The sequence below is a fragment of the Ranitomeya variabilis genome, chromosome 2, assembly GCF_051348905.1.
Source record: "Ranitomeya variabilis isolate aRanVar5 chromosome 2, aRanVar5.hap1, whole genome shotgun sequence".
NCBI lineage: Eukaryota > Metazoa > Chordata > Amphibia > Anura > Dendrobatidae > Ranitomeya > Ranitomeya variabilis.
This window is the reverse complement of record NC_135233.1, coordinates 701,976,800-701,998,413: the sequence shown is the minus strand read 5'-3', so window position 1 is coordinate 701,998,413 and position 21,614 is coordinate 701,976,800. Positions and strand designations below refer to the sequence as shown.

The 21,614-nt window shown below is 40.9% G+C and overlaps 1 protein-coding gene across 1 annotated transcript in view; it reads right to left on the bottom strand.

Moving 5' to 3' along the window:
• Positions 1-21,614, bottom strand: part of LOC143807646 (uncharacterized) — a 1,106,746-nt gene that overhangs the window by 603,020 nt on the left and 482,112 nt on the right. The window contains exons 26-27 of the mRNA XM_077289447.1: positions 14,601-14,663; positions 9,210-9,266 (exon numbers count right to left, since the gene is read on the bottom strand). Coding sequence (XP_077145562.1) covers positions 9,210-9,266; positions 14,601-14,663 — 120 coding nt within the window. The remainder of the gene's footprint in view (positions 1-9,209; positions 9,267-14,600; positions 14,664-21,614) is intronic.

The following is a 21,614-nucleotide window of genomic DNA, read 5'->3' as shown; positions in this document are numbered from 1 at the left end:
CTTAGTCCCAGAAAAGCCTGCTTGCCGCTGACCAGTGCAGGCTACAACGGCAGAGCCTGGAAAGGCAGCAGTAACTCTTTGCACAGTATCAGACTGAGCGAGACGCTGGGTCCGACGTATCCGCTGAGCAGGTGTCAGGACTCTGAACATTTTGATTTTCTTTTGTGCATTACTGCCCTTTTCCAAGATGGAGTCTTTGGTCTCATGTGCACTGTGTCTTCCTGCTATATAACTCCACCCCAGCCTTTAGTCTGTGCTAGAGTATTCTGCCTTGCATCCAGCTCCTGATGACTCCCTGGCTTTGCACCTGCACCCGCACCTGCTCCTGTAAACCTGTGTGGAGATCCTGCTACTCAGCTCTGAGCTTCTGCTGCATACATCAGTTTCCAGTAATCCTCCATCTGGCTGCTTGTGTTTGTTTCCATCTGCATTTTCTGGACATGTAAGCTGTTGCTGCTCTGCTTAAACCTGAGACTTTTACCCAGGCCTCCCTGGTTGTGCTAAGATATTATTTGAACTGCCTTATAAGCATATCTATCTGTGTTTGGACTACCAAGGACTTATTCGTGTCAAGTATCCTCAAGAATAATTGTGCTTCATAGACTTTCTGTGTGATTGCATTTTCCTCTGAAGTTTCCTATAGACTGCTAAGCTGCATTTAATATTTACTCCAAGTGTTGTGGACTTGAGTTTCTCTCTGCATCTGTTTGAATCACCATGTGATAATATAGACTTTACCTGTTAGCATCACAGGGGAACACAGCTAACTGCTGAGCTGATGGCAGTCAGTGGTCACGCACCCAGAAAAGCACAAAAACACTCCTCACCGGAGGTGCCGGTATTCTAGGGGCTTATTTCAGCCGAGTCCCTGAACACATACATGCAAACTCCCCACCGGAGGTGCCGGAATTCTAGGGGCTTATGTCAGCCGGGTCCCTGAATACACACATACATGTTGTGAATTCTGCTCTTGGGCTCCCTCCGGTGGTTATAAGTGGTAGTGCTGCTGTCTTTGGATCGCAGCATTCATCAGGTGTGTCCACTTATTGCAATTCTGACTGGGCTATTTAGTCTTGCCTGACCCTTTAGTCAGTGCCAGTTGTCCATTGTTCCTGGAGGATTCACATTCCTGCCTGGTCTCTCCTGCTTTGCTGTTCATTTCAACAAAGATAAGTTCTGGCCTTGTTTTTTGCAGTCCCCATGCTGTGGGCCTTTTTGTTCAATTCTTTTTCATGTTTTGTCTTGTCCAGCTTGGTCTGTATAAGGATTTGTTCAGTCAAGCTGGTATCTCTGGAGATGCAGATATACCCTCCATATCTTTAGTTAGATGTGGAGATTTTGTATTTTCTGTGGTGGATATTTTTTAGTGTTTTAATACTGACCGCATAGTACTCTGTCCTATCCTTCCTATTTAGCTAGAAGTGGCCTCCTTTGCTAAATCCTGATTTCAGTCTGTGTATGTTATTTCCCTCTCCTCTCACAGTCAATATTTGTGGGGGGCTGTCTATCCTTTGGGGGTTTTCTCTGAGGCAAGATAGTTTTCCCTTTTCTATCTCTAGGGGTATTTGGTCCTCCGGCTGTGTCGAGATGTCTAGGGAGTGTTAGGTACATTCCACGGCTACTTCTAGTTGTGGTGTTAAGTTCAGGGTCTGCGGTCAGTATAGGTACCACCTTCTCCAGAGTACGTCTCATGCTGCTCCTAGGCCACCAGATCATAACAGTACAACTGGCCATCTCCCCTGATTTGCGACGGGTTCTTCAGGAGTTTCAGGCTGATAAACCTGACCGCTGTCCAGTGGGGAAACTGTTTGTTCCTGACAGATGGACTAGTAAAGTGATTTCTGAGGTTCATTGTTCTGTGTTGGCTCGCCATCCTGGGATTTTTGGTACCAGAGATTTGGTTAGTAGGTCCTTTTGGTGGCCTTCTTTGTCACGGGATGTGCGTTCTTTTGTGCAGTCCTGTGGGACTTGTGCGCGGGCCAAGCCTTGCTGCTCCCGCGCTAGTGGGTTGCTTTTGCCTTTGCCGGTCCCTGAGAGGCCTTGGACGCATATTTCTATGGATTTTATTTCAGATCTTCCGGTTTCCCAGATGATGTCAGTTATCTGGGTGGTTTGTGACCGGTTTTCTAAGATGGTTCATTTGGTACCTTTGCCTAAATTGCCTTCCTCTTCTGATTTGGTTCCGTTGTTTTTTCAGCATGTGGACTGCAAAAAACAAGGCCAGAACTTATCTTTGTTGAAATGAACAGCAAAGCAGGAGAGACCAGGCAGGAATGTGAATCCTCCAGGAACAATGGACAACTGGCACTGACTAAAGGGTCAGGCAAGACTAAATAGCCCAGTCAGAATTGCAATAAGTGGACACACCTGATGAATGCTGCGATCCAAAGACAGCAGCACTACCACTTATAACCACCGGAGGGAGCCCAAGAGCAGAATTCACAACACATACAGGCGCAACCACAAATAACAAGCTCATGACATGAGGTGATACTAGCGCATGGCCGTGTGGCCATGCAAACCTTTAATAGCTGCAGTAGCTTTAGGACCTTCCTAGGCAACCAATGGAAGATGCTACAGTACCTGAGCAATTTCAGGACCTTCCTAGAGGACCAATGATAGCTGCTTCAGTACCTGAGCATGTGACCCGTGACCTTCAAGGAGAGGTCTTACCTTGGGCATGCTCAGTGTGTGCAGGGCAGGATTTAGTCCCAGAAAAGCCTGCTTGCTGCTGACCAGTGCAGGCTACAACAGCAGAGCCTGGTAAGGCAGCAGTAACCCTTTGCACAGTATCACACTGAGCGAGACGCTGTGTCCGACGTCTCCGCTGAGCAGGCTCCACTGTGGTCAATGTAGAATGGGAGACCGCAGCAGACATGGCTTGAGATTCCCCCTGTGCAGCTCTGGGAACTTGACTCCTAACAACATGTCTCTCCCTTCGATGTGAGCTCCGGTGCTGAGCCCACATCTTTCCAAAGTGCATGTTATCTGTTTTGAACAGCTGACATGTTCCTCTAACAGCAGTGGGTGGAATCGCGATCCACCCTTGTCTGTTAATCTGTTAGATGCCGCTGTCAATCGCTGACAGCGACATTTAATGTAATCGCACAGGAAGCGTGTCACTAATCCCGCCCATCGGAATGCATGTAGCATGACTACGGGTGGCCGCATGCCTGCCCAGAGTCTGCAGCAGACCTCTGTGGTTGTCATTGCCAGATTGCAATGAGAGTTTGGCGCTTATAGCAAGTGATCATTTCGGCTACACACAGGTGATCTGATCATTGTCAGTGTGTAGCAAAGGAGATCAGAAGATCACAGCTTCTAGTCTCCCATAGATACTATTAAAGCAAGTGAAAAGTAAAAAAAAAATGTTTTTAAAAATATAAGAAAATTTAAAAGTTCAATTTCATCCCATTCAAAATAAAACAATGAATAAAAAATACAAATATTTGATATCACCGCATTCATAACCTCCCGCTCTATCAAGATATTCAAATAATTAATCCGATTGGTAAACGGTGTTGCAAAAAAAATTCAAAATTCCAGGATTCCTTATTTTGGGTCGCTGCACTGACAAGCGATCAAAAGATTGTATCTACACCAAAATAGTATCATTAAAAACATCATTTCGGCATGCAAAAAATAAATGCTCACCCAGCCCCAGATCACGAAAAATGGAAACACTACGGGTCTCGGAAAGTGACCAATATATTTTTTTTTTACAAATTTGGGATTTTTTTCACTTAAGTAAGAAAGAACCTATACATGTTTGATGTCTGTGAACTCATAATAACCTGAAAAATCATAATCGGACATCAGTTTTAGAATTTAGTGAACATGGTAAAAAAAAAAAAAAGAAACAGTTGTAGATTTGCACTTTGTTTGCAATTTCACTGCACTTGGAATTTTTTTCCCTGTTTTCCAGTACATAATATGGTAAAATCAACAGTGTCATTCAAAAGTACAACTCATCCTGCAAAAAACAAGCCCTCACATGGCCATATTGATGGAAAGATAAAAAAGTTATGGCTCTGGGAAGCAGGGGAGCAATAAACAGAAATTCAAAAACGAAAATGGACTGCGGCGCGAAGGGGTTAAAAAAGTCACAAAATTTAGGCACTTGGAATTGCATTATAATTTTGCAACTCTGCAAAAATCTTCACTTCAGTTTCTCCCTATTCTGACAAATCCATGATGAGTGGCGACATTTCCTACATCATAAATTTTACTCCAACAGGGGTTGGAGTAAGATTTGAGGCAAGATGCACACATAAGTGTAGACCACTTGTCCAATGCTCCTGAGCGCCTGACTCCAGCACAAGCTGGAAAATTCTAGTCTTGATTAGAGTTGAGCTAATTTGTTCAGGTCCCCGATTATTCTGCAAGCTATAGCGCTTACCAAATAAGCTGCAGAGGGAACCCGGATACCTAGAACGCTCCTGCTGATCAGCTGATCGGCTCCGCAGCTGCATGTGTCGCTGTTGTGTCACTGTCACAGCACTTGCATGGAGAGCTCAACACACAGGCTCTCCATGCATGTGCTGTGACTGTGACACAGCCGCGACACATGCAGCTGCGGAGCCGATCAGCTGATCAGCAGGAGCGTTCTAGGTATTTGGGTTCCCTTGCAGCTTATTCGGTAAGTGCTATAGCTTGCCGAGTAAGGAGGGACCTGAAGAAATTTGCTCAACTCTAGTCTCGATTAATCAGTCCCATTGTCTCACACAATTCCTGTGCAGCATTCTACCATAAGAACAGGATCCAAGAAGTATCGTTTCTCCTTGTGGAGAGTGACATGTTAAGTATATCGAGATGAGGAAACTTAAAGCGGCAATGCTCCTCTGGGAAATATGCAAATTGTCTCTTCAGAGAGGAAGAAGAGTGGAACTCTAGTGCCACCTATTGGAATTATCAATCCTAACAGTCAATGTCAACCCTTTAATGAGCCTTGTCACATGATTTAGGATAGGAGCCAAACCATAATCTCAGTTTGCAGATACCGTACCATAAGAACATAATGTGAACAGTCTAGCAAGGTGTTAATAATGGAATACCAGGCTTTGTAAAAAAAAATATACTAGACCAAATGAAAGTAGTCTTTTACTACACTGAATCACATGAGTAAACTACTATTTCACAACAAGCCGCATAAAAGATTCATTATGTAGGTATATCAGGAGTTTGCTCACAATTATATAAGATGCTCTGGATTTTGCAGCTGCGTTTACTGATTTCCAAGTATTATGTTGATAAAATGTTTTCTTTAATTGTTTTTGAAGAAACATTTTTAACTGTTCTCCTCAACCTAAACCTGAGGTCACCTCTGAGTATACCAATGCTAGTAATTGAAAAACATCAAACTATAAACAAGATATACAAGAATTTGGATTAACACTCTCTGGGTTGACATTGATTAGCACCGAGCAGCTTGCAATGAATTGAAATACTGTAAGCTGCAGAAACATAACAATAATGTTTATTTTTCCCCCTAACACATACAAAGCAATAAAAAAAATCCCAAAGTGAAGTTGTAATAACGTCACCGATTGAAAAATGAATTTTATTATTAGTTTATTAAGTGTAGAAGATGATGACACATCAATACTACATTGGGGTAGTTTAGTTACAGTAAAGACAGGCACAATTTCTCCATATTTATTATGCATACTGTACAATGTATATTATAATGATAGAGCCAAAAAAACACTACAGCTTTCAATTTATATCTTGCCTTAAAAATATTAAAATTGGAAGATAATAGGTTGCCATAGTCAATTGGCTGCAAATAAAACCTATTTAGATCCTGATATGGACACAGATGTCTATATAACTGCACAACACCATACAGTACTAAGCTTTATCTACACTTTTATGATCTAAGAAGCGGAATACAATATGACTGTCACCATCTTACTATATAGCTGGAACAAGAAGCTATAAATAAAGTCAAAGTCAAATTAATATTCTGTGGAGGACTCTCCTGAAAATATAGTGATTAATGCACTATCACGATTAGTTCAATTTCCTTACATATTAGAACTTTAATACCATCACGAGTTGCCACCTTAAAATGCTTTGCCGAGTTTTTTCATGTCTACTTATAAATCAGTGTAAATCCATTGAAAGTCATTTCAATTATGATTTGCTTGCCAGCCTCTAATGCTCTAGTTTGCATCAAAGAGGAGGCAATTAAAGAATGTTGAAAAGCTCTTCAAGCTAACAGGTGCTGCCAATCAATACTGCGGCGATATGAAGAAGCCTTAGACTAATTAAAGTCATAATCTAAGAAGAATTTCAGATGGACTGTCATGACAAGCGCAGATTGATTGAAATTGCTCCAAATGTTGAAGGAAGTTGGTACAACAGCAATACATGGAGCCGTCACTTACCTTGTTATTCAATATATCGACTGCTGAAGTGTAGAATTGCTTTACCTATGCAAAATGTTGTTTTTTCTAGAACTTTTCTAGAACTAGGAAAATTATTTGAAAGGTAGTTCTCCATTGAAGGACAAGGTCACTTAATGTAAGTTAATTAATTCATAATGTGCAAGTCTAATGATAAATATTTTGTAAGTGTGAGCAGATTTCTTTCAAACATAAAAAAAGTTATGTATTTAGTAAAAAATGTAGTGAGTCACAATGTCAAAAATATATACTGTGTCATCCCTCTAAATTTAGCCCATTTTATTTAAAAGGTTTTTCCAGGACCCGGCAATTGATAACATATCCTAAAAATAGGTAATCAGTCTCAAATCAGTGGGGGTTCGACACCCTGCACCTTCTCCGATCATCTGTTATCACCCCTAGTGGTAGGGGGGTGTAAATAACATACAAACCTAGAAAATCACAGCTCTGTACACTGTGCTGTGTGCACCATGGCCGATTACTGGCACTGAGGTATCGAAGTGAATCCGAGTTGAGGTGTAGTACCTGCGAATGGTCACAGCATAGACTATTGTTCCAGATTCCTGGTAGGGGTGCAGGGTTCCTGACCTCCACTAATTTTATATTTATGACCTCTAGGTTAGGGTCACACAAGCATATAAAAAAATCAGCCTGAGTCTCATCCAAAAAGTGGGGCGATTTTCTTCCTCACTTGTCATCCATATGCAGTCCATATACAATATGTTTTTTTAGCAATCAGCTATTAATCATTTCCAGGATCATTTACAATTTCCTGTTTTATAGAATTACAATGTATCTGTTAACATTGGATGCTATACTGTGGCATCCATTTTTTTTCTAGCACCAATATACTTGAATGGGGGAATCTCATCCAATTTCAGAGAATCAAATCGGATTCTGTCAGTGAAAAAAATCGTCTATCTGCACTGCCCTATTGAATAACATTAGTCCGAGTGCTATCTGATAAAGCATCAGATAGCAGTCATCTGATTTATACTCGCATGTGCACGAGCCCTAAGGATAGGTAATCAATATTTTAGTAGTGGATAACCACTTTGCAGTCAGACATTTACACCATATCCGCAGTCATAAATGTGTGAGGGATGCATCTATTTGTAGAACAGCAGCAATCTACCTCTGTCCTAGTGAGGATAATTTGGGCTGCTAAATTATAATCGTGCATATACAAAGAGGTAGCCAAGCATTCCTTTCTATGGAGGTCTTGGGAAAGTGTGCTTTCGTCATCAGTTATGCATTGCCTATTGCTAGACTCTTTAAAACCCATAATGCCATTTGATGAGAGAAAGGCTTCCAGCTCTTTTTTAGTTGCTGATATAGTGTCTGCTATTACTACCTCTTGCAATTGGGTATGTAACAGTCTGACTGCTCTAGCTATAAAGAAACCTATTTAGCTTCTGGAATTGCCTTTCCTCCACACCTAATGGATGTTCCCTGACCTTTTGTAAGGTCTTTGAAAGTAATAATGAAATGTAATTAATTAAGATCACCACTGAGGTGTCTATTTTCTAAGCTAAACAAGCCTAACTTTTACGACCTCTCATATAGGAAAGACATTCCATCCCGTGTAATAATCTTGATTCCCGCCTTTACTGACTCTTATTAACCAAAATCTTTTAAAAAATGTGGAGCCCAAACACTTTATCCCATATAGACCTTACAAGGAATTTATAGAGAGGTAATGTAGATTTATCTCTTTGTATACATCCTAAAACCTTGTTTGCTTTTGCAGCTGCTGCTAGATATTGAGTACTGCTGCTTAGCTGACTTGTAACCAGAATACCCAAGTCCTTCTTCTGTTTTGTAGTCTGAAGTATACTCCTATTTACTGTATATGTCGCAATAAGAATATTGTAGCTTAGGTGCATTACTCTAGGAAATCAGGTGTTAGGGCTGGTGGAATGCACAGAGTATATTTAGATATTATTTGTGCGTTCGCATCTCGGGGTCCTCCGTGCAGGAGACCAACCTGCTGCTAGCAAATGGTGGCACAATATGGCGGTAGAAGCGAACTCTGTTACTTCACAGAGTCGAACAGAAGGGAAAGCGCTATGCCCTGTTAGCGTCACAGGGGAACACAGCTGCCTAACAGAGCAAAAGCAATCAGTGGTCAGGGAGTAGCAAGCACACAAACACCTCCTCTCTGGTTGAGCCGGAATTCTAATGGCTTTACGCCAGCCCTGAATTCACCATACAAACTCCTCACCGGAGGTGTTGGTATTCTAGTGTCTTATTTCAGCCGGACCCTGACCACAAGCAGACAAGACCACTGAGTAGCTAAAGCTCATAACATAAGCGGATACTAGAGCATGGCCGTGCAGCCATGCAAACCTTTTATAGCTGCAGCAACTTCAGGACCTTCCTAGAGGACCAATGGGAGCTGCTACAGTACCTGAGCAACTTCAGGACCTTCCTAGAGGACCAATGGGAGCTGCCACCGTACCTGAGCTTGTGACCCCCGACCTCCAATGAGAGGTCTTACCCCGGACATGCTCAGAAGGGGAAAAGAAGAGATGTCTGCTCACCACTGACCAGTACTGGCTAAAATGGCTGAGCCTGGAAAGGCAGAAGTAACCATCCGCATAGTATCGGGCTCAGCCAGACCCTGGGACCGACGTCTCCATTGAGCAGGCTCCACTGTGGCTGGAGAAGAATGGGAGACCGCAGCGGAGATGGCCCGAGATTCCCCCTGTGCAGAGGCGGGAACTCAACCCCTAATATCAGGAAAGGGGCAAACACTTTTTCACACCACTGTATAATGTTCTGTGACATAATATGCCATACCTGCTTTTATCTCTTTCTTTTTTTCAGGCACCACCTTCTCTTTTTCTTTTGCTGTTACTGAAATAGGTGAAAGTTTAGAAAAAAAATATTATGTTTAAAGGAGTATTTCCATATCGGATATATGTGGAATATGCACTAGATTTGCCAGAAGCTCCTGTTAGATGTGTGCCACATCTCTGGTGCCCACACCTATGTCTACAATCGGGCTCCAATTATTCTGCCGCCTCTATGAATGAAGAGATGTGCACATACAGTATGGAAAATAATTATTTGATACTTTGCAGATTTTGCAAGTTTTCCCACCTACAAAGAATGGAGACATCTGTCATTTTTATCGTAGGTACACTTCAACTGTGAGAGACAGAATCTTAAAAATGTAATCATATTGTATGATATTTATGTAATTAATTTGCAATTTTATTGCATGAAATAAGTATTTGATACAGTAGGAAAACAGAACTTAATATTTAGTACAGAAACATTTGTTTATAATTACAGAGGCAAAACATTCCCTGTAGTTCTTGACCAAGTTTGTACACACTGCAGCAGGGATTTTTGCCCACTCTTTCTTTTCCTGTTCTTTCAGGTTTTGGGGCTGTTGCTGGGAAACTTTGAGTTTCACCTCCCTCCAATTCTTTTCTATTGGGTTCAGGTCTGGAGACTGGCTAAGCCACTACAGGACCCTGGAATTCTTATGAAGAATTATTAGTTGCCCTGGCTGTGTGTTTTGGGTTGTTATCATGCTGGAAGAGCCAGCCGTGACCCATCTTCAATGCTCTTCCTGAGGGAAGAAATCTGCTGGCCAAAATCTTGAGAAACATGACCTCATCAATCCTCCCTTCAATACAGTGCAGTTATCCTGTATACTTTGCAGAAAACCACCACAAAGCATGATGTTTCCCCCACTATGCTTCACAGTTCTGTTAGTGTTCTTGGGGTTATACTCAATCTTCTTCTTCCAAACATGGCAAGTGGAGTTGATACAAAAAAATTCTATTTGGGGCTCATCTGACCTCATGACCCTCTCCCATGCCTCTTCCGGATCATAAAAATGGTCACTGCCAAACTTCAAACAGTCCTGGAAATGTGCTGGTATAAGCAGAGGGAGCTTGCATGCTTTACAGGATTTTAATATATGACGCCATAGTGTGTTACCAAAGGTTTGAGACTGGGGTCCAAGCTCTCTTCAGGTCATTGACCAGGTCCTCCTGTGTAGTTCTAGACTGATTCCTCACCTTTCTCAGAATCATTCTTATCCCACAAGGCGAGATCTTGCATGGAGCCCATGACCGAGGAAGATTGACAGTCATCTTGTATTTCTTCCATTTTCTAATAATTGTGACAAAAGTAGTTGCCTTCTAACCAAGCTGCTTGGCTATTGTCATGTAGACAATTCCAGCCTTGTGTAGATCTACAATTTTGTTCTGGTGTCTTTAGACAGCTCTTTGGTCTTGGCCATCGAAGAGAGGTTGGAGTATGATTGATTCTGTGTACAGGGGCATTTAATGCAGGTAATGAGTGCAGAGAAGGAGGGCTTCTTAACCTCTTTCTGACCTCGGATGGGATAATACGTCCGAGGTCAGTTACCACGCTTTGATGCAGGGCTCCGGCAGTGAGCTCGCATCAAAGATGGGACATGTCAGCTGTTTTGAACAGCTGACATGTGCCCGCAATAGCGGCGGGTGAAATCGCGATTCACCCGCCGCTATTAACTAGTTAATTGCCGCTGTCAAGCTGTAGCAGAGCCGATTGAGTGGTGCCAGCTTCTAGCCTCCCATGGAGGCTATTGAAGCATGGCAAAAATAAAAAAAAGTAAAAAAAATGTGAAAAAAATAAAAAAATATAAAAGTTTAAATCACCCCCTCTTTCGCCCCATTCAAAATAAATCAATAAAAAAAAATCAAACCTACACATATTTGGTATCGACGCGTTCAGAATCGCCCAATCAATCAAAAAAGGATTAACCTGATCGCTAAACGGCATAGCGAGAAAAAAATTTGAAAAGCCAGAATTACGTTTTTTTTGGTTGCCGCGACATTGCATTAAAGTGCTATAATGGGCAATCAAAAGTTTAGAATTTTTTTCACCACTTATATAAAAGAGAACCTAGACATGTTTGGTGTCCATGAACTTGTAATGACCTGGAGAATCATAATGGCTGGTCAGTTTTAGTATTTAGTGAACCTACTAAAAAAGCCAATAAAAAAACAAGTGTGGGATTGCACTTATTTTGCTATTTCACCACACTTGGAATTTTGTTCCTGTTTTCTAGTACATGACATGCTTAAACCAATGATGTTGTTCAAAAGTACAACTTGTTTTGCAAAAAATAAGCCCTCACATGGCCATATTGACAGAAAAATAAAAAAGTTATGGCTCTGGGAAGAAGGGGAGCAAACGAACATTGAAAAACAGAAAATCTCACAGTCATGAAGGGGTTAAAGATAAACTAACAGGTCTGGGAGACCAAGAATTTCTTCTGGTTGGTAGGTGATCAAATACTTATTTGTGAAATACTTATTTCATGCAATAAAATACAATTTAATTACCTTGTATAATCGAGTATAAGCTGACTAAGCAGAGGCACCTACTTTTGCCACAAAAAACTGGGTACGTTTATTGACTCGAGTATAAGCCGGGTATGTATTGTCCCCTCATCCCTGTCATGCTATCTGTGGCTCCCCCCATCCTGTCCTGGTATGTGAGGCTCCCCCAGTTGTATGCATGGTTCCCCCAATCCCGCATGGGTCAGCTCCCCGGTCCGCATGGCTTAACCGCCCGGCTGCATGGCTTGGCTCCCCCCGGTCCCCCATGGCTCGGCTCCCCCATCCCATGGTTGTATGCATGGCTCACATCCCCCCTCCCACCCCCCATCATACTCACCCTCCTCGAACCAGCAGTTCTTCCTGTTCCTGTGCTGACTGGTCAGGTAGTACTGCTCATTAAGGTAATGAATGTGCGCTCCATGCTTATGGGAGTGGAGACGCGCACATATTTATTTCCTTAATGAGCAGTAGCATGTGACCACTCAGCACAAAAGAGGAGAGCTGCCGGTGCTGGGACAACGGAGATACAGGGACGGAGATGCAGCAACGGAGGATGAGTATGATGTCTTCTGTTAGTCGGCGGCTGCAGCTGTCACTATGCCACAGCCACTGACTCCTGCCGCTGCTACAATGCTCCCCCTCCCCCACCAGCATTCTGGACAATTGACTCATGTATAAGCTGAGGGGGACATTTTCAGCACAAAAAATGTGCTGAAAATCTCAGCTTATACATGAGTAAATACGGTATTTAGAAATCATACAATGTAATTGTCTGTTTTTTTGTTTTTGGAAATTGTCTCTCACAGTTGAAGTGTACTGAGTATAAAAATTACAGACTTCCCCATTCTTTGTAGGTGGGAAAACTTGCAAAAATGGCAGTGTTTCAACAACTTTTTTTCCCCACTGTATGTGCGGCTCACTCTATTTAATACCATTAGATGAACAAAATCATCCATGCATGCATTAAATCGAACCTCTTCACAACCTTTGACATATCCAATACATCATGGCAAAGAAGGACTTCTCAACCACGGGCTCATAGTACACATCATTGCAATTGCGCAGGCACAAGAGCTGTGACCGTGCGATGGCTGCATGGTGTTCTTTTAACATTATAGCTGACACCCGTCTCTCACTGCCAGGAGCGATACCCAAACCGCTCCCAGCAGTTTAACCACCTAAATGCTACAATTGATATCGATAACAGCATTTGAAGGCAAGGAGAAGGAGGAGGCCCTTCCGTTCGTGGCTTGTCCCGATCATTGCCATGTTGATTTGAGGTCACCATGACTACATCCATGTTCCTAGAATATGGTAACCCTTTAGAACATGCTCAGTGCATGGTCTACAGTGTTTGTGCCCGTGCAGCACTGAAAGTTAAAAAGCAATGCAATGCTGGTGCATTGCAAAGCTTTATAACAGCGATCAGAGTGCTAAAAGTGAAAGTCTCATAGAGGGACTTAGTAAAAAAGTGAAAATAAAGTTAAAAAAAGGAAAAATATATATTTTTTTAAATCACAAAATATTAAAAAATATGAGGATCCTCATAAAAGAAAGCAAAAAGCAATTACAATTGGTTTTTGTTTCTGCCTCTCAAAATTCGGAATAGAAAAAATTTTGCCAATAAAAATGTCATCTCATCCAGCAAAATACCAGCCCTCTGACATGACTCTCTTTGCAGAAATATAGGAAAATTAAATCTCTCAAAATATGGCAATGCAAAATCTTATTTTTGCAATAAAAAGGGTCTTATTTATAATCCACATGTTCAGAATTTCTGTAGCGATAAGAGCTTGCCTAATTTACGGGTCTGTGCATGAGATGGCATAATGTACTGGGCACTAGAACGTACAGGGCTATAAAACATACTGGGCACTACAATGACAGAAATGCAATTTTCACTCAGCAACATCTACAGTTGCTTGATTCTTGAAAACTCCCATATAGTCACAATCGTCACTACACCTGTAGACAAATTTTCAAAGGGATTTAATTTCCAAAACACATGGACATATGGACTTTGGATTGCCATGACAATAATCGAACCCTAGCGATGATGTCGTGGGGTGCCAATCAGAAAGGAGAGGGATCACTATTGATCGCGGCATTTAGGAAGGTTAGATGGCCCGGGGTCAGTGCATGAACTGCTTCTGGCAGTTACAAACAGAGCTCAGCTATCCCTTAGGCCAGTCTCACGCATCCATATATTTCCGATACTGGAAAAAACGGTCCCGGAGCTACCTGTGTCCGTGTGTACACATAGGCCATCTGTGTGTCATCCGTGTGCTATCCATGTGTCCGTGTTTATCGTCTGTGTGCTGTCCATGTGTCCGTGTCCATGTATTGAAACAATTTGTTTCAATTTTAACGCTATGACTTTAAAAAAGCACACGGACAGCACACGGATGGCATCCATGTGCGGTACGTGTTTACACACACCCATTGACTTTAATGGGTCCGTGTGATCTGTGCGCTCCCACGAACACTGGCATGTCTCCAGGTTTTGCACACAGACACACGGTCCATGAAAACATGCTGACATATCAGTGACACATTTATTTTAATGTGTCTACGTGTGTCAGTGTCTCCGGTACGTGAGGAAACTGTCACCACACGTACTGGAGCCACTGTTGTGTGAAACAGGCCATAAGCCGAGCTCTCGTACGGGCACTGCTTCTTTGCTCCCATGGCGCATGATAGCCACAATATAAATTTACATAATTTTTTGGGAATCCCTTTTTCCGACCATGATCTAAACTTAAATCAAATGTCGTGAAAGGGTTAAAATAAATCAATTCCCATAATGGCAAGATAGAAACCAAATAGTTCTCTTTGTATTTCATACCTGCTTTCTTTGGTTCTTTAACAGCTTTCTTCTCTGGAATTTTTTTCTTAAGTTCTTCTTTCACTGCAATGTAGTAAAAATCAAATTATACATAAAATTTAAAATGTTTTGTAGTCATTTAGGTTATCAAAAATGAATGATAATGTTGATGAGTTTCTTCAAACAACTGTAGCCATGTAATATCTCTTGACACTGACAGAATAATCTTTTGTAATGATTCTAATTAATCCCAAAGAGTATAGAAGGTTATATTTGATTAAAACACATTCAAAAGTAATTTTCCATTATATGTCCAACCATAAAATTTACAGTACAACCCTCACCTACAATATAGAGAATGCACCTCACCAGAGTATCCTTCAAAATACCTTGACTGATTACCTACTCTGCACTGTGTATGTGTTGTAACAACTTTACTGTAACCACCTTTCCACCACCCCTATGACTGAAAATGAGTGACTACAGTGAGAATATAATTTCATTTTCTCCCTTACAGTAAACCAACCTAACATGATGTAAACATTATTTACATTCACATTACTATTAGATCTTCAGGAAAATAGCAATTTTGTAGCTGACAGGTTCCTTTTAATCATTCACATTTTCACTTGTCACTTTTCTTTAGTATTTATATTGTCTACAATTGTGTATATTTAGTGTATTTGGCTAAGATGTAGTATATTATGTCCAACTATAGGGGAATTCTAATTGAATCATTCCTAGTCCTTTAGAAATTCACCCCCGGCTCACTGTTTTTCTGTACAAGTCTTACACCTTTTTCAAGTGTTTACTATAAAGTCATAATTAATTACATTTGATATTTTACATTGATACAGTACTTTTTGATTGAAATAGGTTTATACAATTGTTTGCTACCGTAGTATTTTTTTTTTAAATAGAAGTGACCCTTTTTTGGTATGCTTTGTAGATTTGCAATTTCTCAATAAGGAGAATATTATATTATATTATAATTATTTAAATTTGCTGAATAGTACAATATTGCTGTCATTTTCTTGTTTAATAGATAAAAATAGTTTGTGTGGCATTCTATTGAGTACTGCTTGTACAATGCTGCTCTTTGTTTTGGCATCTATGTGCAAAATGTAATTTGTGGCTACAAAAGTAATATGCTTTCAGCTTCATCTTTTGTTGTATAATAAATGTATATACATTTTAAAGGAGGCATCACAAACATATACAAAAAACAAGGTGTTCTGTATTCTCTTAAGATTGATTTATAAAAATTCAATCATCTTTATGAGAACAATCACATACCAATCATGACGAATATGCCAAATCAGAATATTTTGATTCATAGCATTTGTTCAGTTTGCAACGTCCTTCTAGGTGCAAGATATTTGTCTGTGCAGACCAACATTAAAGGGAACCTGTCAGCAGGATTGTGCACATTACCTACAGACAGTGTCAGGTCGGCGCCGTTATACTGATTAATATGATACCTTGGCTGATGGAATCTGTCTTGTGGTTGTTGTTTAATCTTTATTTTCAGTTTTGAGTTAATGATATGCTCTGGGCTGCCTGTGGGGGGGTCGTCATGTGGTAGTCTGATTAGGTATTCATAATGCAGACTGCTGACAGATCACTGTTCCCTCAGTGACCTGCCCCCTAGTTTACATAATGAATGATATATATATATATATATATATATATATATATATATATATATATACGTTGGGAAAAAATCCCTTCACCAGGCAGGCACTGTCAGCGGCACATGAGCTGCAGCATGATCGCATGTGTAATGTACATTTAATTATTTTTTTTGTGATGCTATAGGTAAATTGCTAAAAAAATCATCAATAGCTGGCGTGGCCGGTGCCATTTTCAGACGCTTTTTTTTAAAGAATTTGTGTATAGCATCACATAAGAGAATTAAATGCACATTACACATGTGATCATGCTGCATCACAGATCCCAAGCTATATATATAACATTCATTATGTAGAAAAGGGGCATGTCACTGAGGGATCAGTGACCTGTCATAACCCATCAGTATGAATGGCCGCCACAAAGCACGAGCAAATCATTAACTCAAAACTGAAAATAAAGATTAAACAACAACCACAAGACGGATTTCTACAATCAAGGTATCATTTTATTCAGTATAACGGCGCTGATCTGACATTGTGTGTAGGTTACTGTGACCTGTGTGTGTCCTGCTGACAGGTTCCCTTTAAAATGGTTGCCTCAAGTTTGAAAATTATCCCCTATTCTGTGGATAGATGAGATGTTTGTTTTTGTGGGTTGTACAACATTCTTCTATTTACATATTGTGTACATTGACACTGCATTTTTTTTAATTCAAGATGGTGGTCATATCTGCTCTGTGTAAAACTTTAATAAAACATGTGAAATATCAAAAAAATGAAAGTTACATTTTAAATTCAAAAGGTTATTTGATAATCAGATTAAAGCACAGAGATGTGTCTAACTTGATCTGAGCTTGTCATTTGGCCAATGTAAAAAAGAAAACGTAGGAGAATGAAGGGTTTAATTTAGGCCTTTTATTTCCCAACAGCATAGATTTAGGATCAATTAATTATTGCTAAACTGATTTAGATTATTTACACAAGAGTATGTAAAAGCTTAATTGAGTAAAAGAAATAAATGATCACAAGACAAGTTTCTTGCTCAGCAATATATTTAGTTAAACTGTATAATTTGCTGAAAGCAAGACATTTTTTGCACTACTTCTAACACACATGTGATTCAGGATGTAAGCTTTAAGTAAAGATTTTCAAAGAATCAATAGCTTGTATCCAAACATCACAATACACAGACTTCTTGAACAATAATCACTTAACATCAATCCTTTTATAGATCCGTGCTAGTTGCAGTACTATGGATGCACCAAATCGTAGAACAAAACATGGGATCCCATGGGAGAACTAAGGGAAACCAAAAAAAAGTGCAATACAACTTCAAAATAAAATAAAGTTTATTTAGAAAACATGAAATACAAAGTACATAAATCAATAAAGCTAAATTTCCTCATAGAAATAGGGCACAGTGGTATCAAAAACCATTACAGTATACTCCAAGTCATCAAAAATTAAATTCTATACATATTTAGGATTGGATGTCCAAAGAACAATTAATGCCACATTATAGAAAATAATCATATGCAATAATGATATGGAGTGCTAGTATAGACTCCTTTTAAAATGGTGGGGGTCATCCAACTAATCCTATATAATAATCGCCAGTTGGGACTTCCAGCCGCTGTCCCCGAATCCCATAAGGCACCGTGGCAGTGTCACTTGAGCCTGCACAAGTGCATGAGCGCATGCAGCATTACGACCTGCATTGCTGGCTTTGAGCCAGGTCTGTGTCACTGCACACCAGGGAGGGGGAGGGGAGCTGCTCCACATCGTCCTCCCTCCGCATTGTGAGCAGTAGACCTGGGGACTGTCTGCCCGGACTGTTAGGCATGATCCGGCAGCAGACACGGCAGGGCCCGCCGCTGTGCTGCCTCCATTGTGTGCCATACCAGCCGCTCAGCTCAACCCTCATCACAGCAGCCGTGGTGCCCGGGCAGCGCTGCCCCAGATGTGATGTATGGGGGCTAATATTACATGCCGGGTGGCTCAGCATCTCTCGGTGCAGCAGCTGATCTCCACTGCTTTACACCTGCATGGAGCATGTGCGAAGTGGTGGACACAAGTCAGGGCACGCACCGACCCCTGTAACAAGTCACTGTTGGTGCTCTGATCGTGTATCGCATGGACGATTCCACACTAGGATCGGTTCGGGTTTCATAAAACCTGACTTTGCCTAAAAGTCGGCGATTTCTGAAAATGACCGATCCGTTTCGCTCAACCCTAAGTACAACATGTCACGAATAAACATTATCAGAATCATTGGGATCCTTTGAAGTGATCTAGATTTATTACCACATAAAGGCCGGGGTTACACTTGCGAGTGCAATGTGAGAAACCCCCGCGAGTCTCTAGCATCACACCTGGCACTGCCGCCGGCACTCTGGATCAGGGCTTGCGGCTGCATATATTTCTATGCAGCCGAACGCTCCAGTCCCGAGTGCTGGTGGCAGTGTCGGATATTGATGAGAGACTTGTGTGAGTTTCTCGAATTGCACTCGCAAGTGTGAACCCAGCAAAATTGTTGTCATAGATTAGCTGAAAGAGTTAAAAACTTTTTTGTCAGAATGAGCTCATGGATAGAGTCTCATTAACTCATTCTGCACCTGTCAATAGAGATACAAAATGATGCAACATTTTTAAAGAAATTCAATTCCAAAAAGTCTTTTAAACAAAAATACAAGTAAAGCGCCATGGAATAAATGTCGCTATAACAATAAATAATAATAATAATAATAATAATAATAATAGTAATAATAATAATAAGTATATAAGTAAGAAAAAAATGTCTCTGAACTTGTACATATCTATTATGTTTTGTTGAAAAATGATCATATAAATAACATGGAATTTGGTTGTAAGTAAAATAAACTCTGTTTCATTTGTTGAACAGAGGATGTGCCATATACCGTATTCATAAATAGGACAGCAATGTAAAAAGCAGCATCTATTTAGCCACATTGGCCCATCCACAGGGGCATATCCAGAAGGTTTTCAGAATCTTTTTTTGCTTTGAATTTACCTTATGCTGTAAACAGGAATGACAATGATCCAACTGTGATGCCAAGTGGTATTCATTGTGCATATGTGTGTGAACAAACACAAGGACACCTCCAATGTCAGCTACTTAGGAGCGTGAACATTTGGGCACATTCTAGGCACCGCTGGGATATCAGAAACCAAGCTGATTTTTTAAAAGACTTTTAGAGCATTAAAGCAGAACTCCAATTACACCACCTGCTAGGATGTGTTAGCTAGATGTTCAACATCAGCTGTTCTTTTTGCTTAATACTTTTTCTTTACTCGTCCTGCGGTGAATTTGAAAGAAAAGTATATGAGTTAATTGTAAACTTTTTCGTAGTCAATAGGAAGCTATGGGAAAAATACAAATACTGCCGCAGCTTTCTGTGAATGGATCATTTAAAAATGTAATGATGTAGTATATTATTGTGATATATAAGTACTTCCATAAAAGCAACATCTGTACAATCAAGAACTTAATTACTGAATTGTCGACGTGCTTTATCTATATTTAGAATTTATGATCCATCTTTTTTTTAAAGAGTACATTAATGTGACTGACCAGTCAAACTGTCACTGTGAATATGTTGTCAGGGCTGAATATTAAATGAGCAGCTAATGGATCCAGTATAATCTCATGGGTAGCATTTTAATTATTGGATATTCTCATGACTTAATTATTACAGTTTCATCTTATTGGCAACATTGGCGGATTGGTAGTCTGAGACTGTGCTTTCAGATAGATTTAAAAAGTTTCTACCAAGCTTGTAAGTTATCTCCTATCCTATATAATAACTTAGGCATAGGGAAGAATGTTCCCTATCCCTGATTGTAGGCTGGCTGTCTCATTTGGTATTACCACACCTGTGTAGTCGCCATCTTTACTTGGGGCCCACTGCACCATGAGAGTGCATTTGATTTGAGGCCTAGACAGGTAAGCACCTTTGCCTGTTTTTCTGTGGTGTTTTTTATAGGGAAGAATGTGCAGATTGCTGAGAGTACAATCTCTGGGGCTCATTCACATGATCAGTAGGGATTCCAGTAGTGAATAGGGAACAACATACAAACTTGAAGCCAATCATTTAAGGTCACCATAAATTAATTGAGTGGGTAGGTAAAGCTAGTAACATCACAAATGTCCGTCCGCACACTCCAATCTGAAGTGGCTGGTCGGAGAAGAAGCTGCACGGAACACTGGCTTGATGGAAATGTTACAAATGGAAAAAGCATACTAATGTCTCATTAATACAAATGTTATGATTGTGTAACAATGCACTCGAGAAAAGAATATGCTTAACTTTAAAAAAACTGCAACTGACCCAGCCGTTTCCTGTACAGACTATAGATTCTGACTTTGTAGTGCCTAGCGGTTCCTAGGTGGGCTAGAATAGCCCTCACATCAGGCTAAACAGTGGAAGCTTAGACCTATGCTGCCTGAAAGGCCATCAAATGATTCACGCTCCTCTCACGGAACCCGAGGGCAGAGGAAATTACCTACAGAAGGTAAGGAGTGCTAAGATAGAAAGCGATCTCAGAATGAGTTAAAACAAACCACAAAATGCAAAATGAAAAGATAAGGTGCGTACTGCTAGACAGTATGCCATCAATTTCTTAAACAAGAAACAGAAGAAAGGTGCAGGGTGAAAAGCATAATCAGCAGAGAGATTAACCTTAGCTGTCTTTCATTGACTGGCATAAACAACAGCAGTATAACTGGACATTCAAATGAGAATATCAACAGCAGGAAACATCAGCAGGAGGAAAGTATATATAGCCGCACCCGGAAGTTGACTGGGCAGACATATGAATAGATAAAAACACCTGTCAAGCTAAAAACAAAATAAAGACTAAAGCAAGCACACCAGGCTATAAATGCAGCGCCCCAGAGTCCTGGTCGTTGCAGTATCTTGGCTCAGCCACTAAGGGGGGCCATGGTGCGTTCGATGGCACTGAAGGAGTTCTCTGAGCAGGTATCACAGTCACCAATACATTTCACAGCTGGGCCTCCGGGGGGAGCTAAGGGTGCTATTCATTAGGCCACTCCCCACCATAGTGGGTAAACTGGGGGTCAGGCAGGAAGTTAGAGAGAACGCTGACGGGATTGAACGGAGCAACACCCTGTGGCAGGGGGTGTCGTGAAGGGAGAGACTGTAGGGTCTCTGCCAGGGGTGGGATCCTGGCAGAGGCTTGGCATTGAAAGAACGTAACGGGTCCGCGCAGGCTCCTGGAAGCGGCGGGACTCAAGAAAGGACTAGAAGCGAGATGGATTGTGCTGAGTGAGAAACGAAGTCAAGCGAAAGGAGATACCAGTGAGGGTTGTGCTGAAAGAGGCAGCACCTTACTGAGGCGCACTACCGGTGGCCGGAACGCCGAG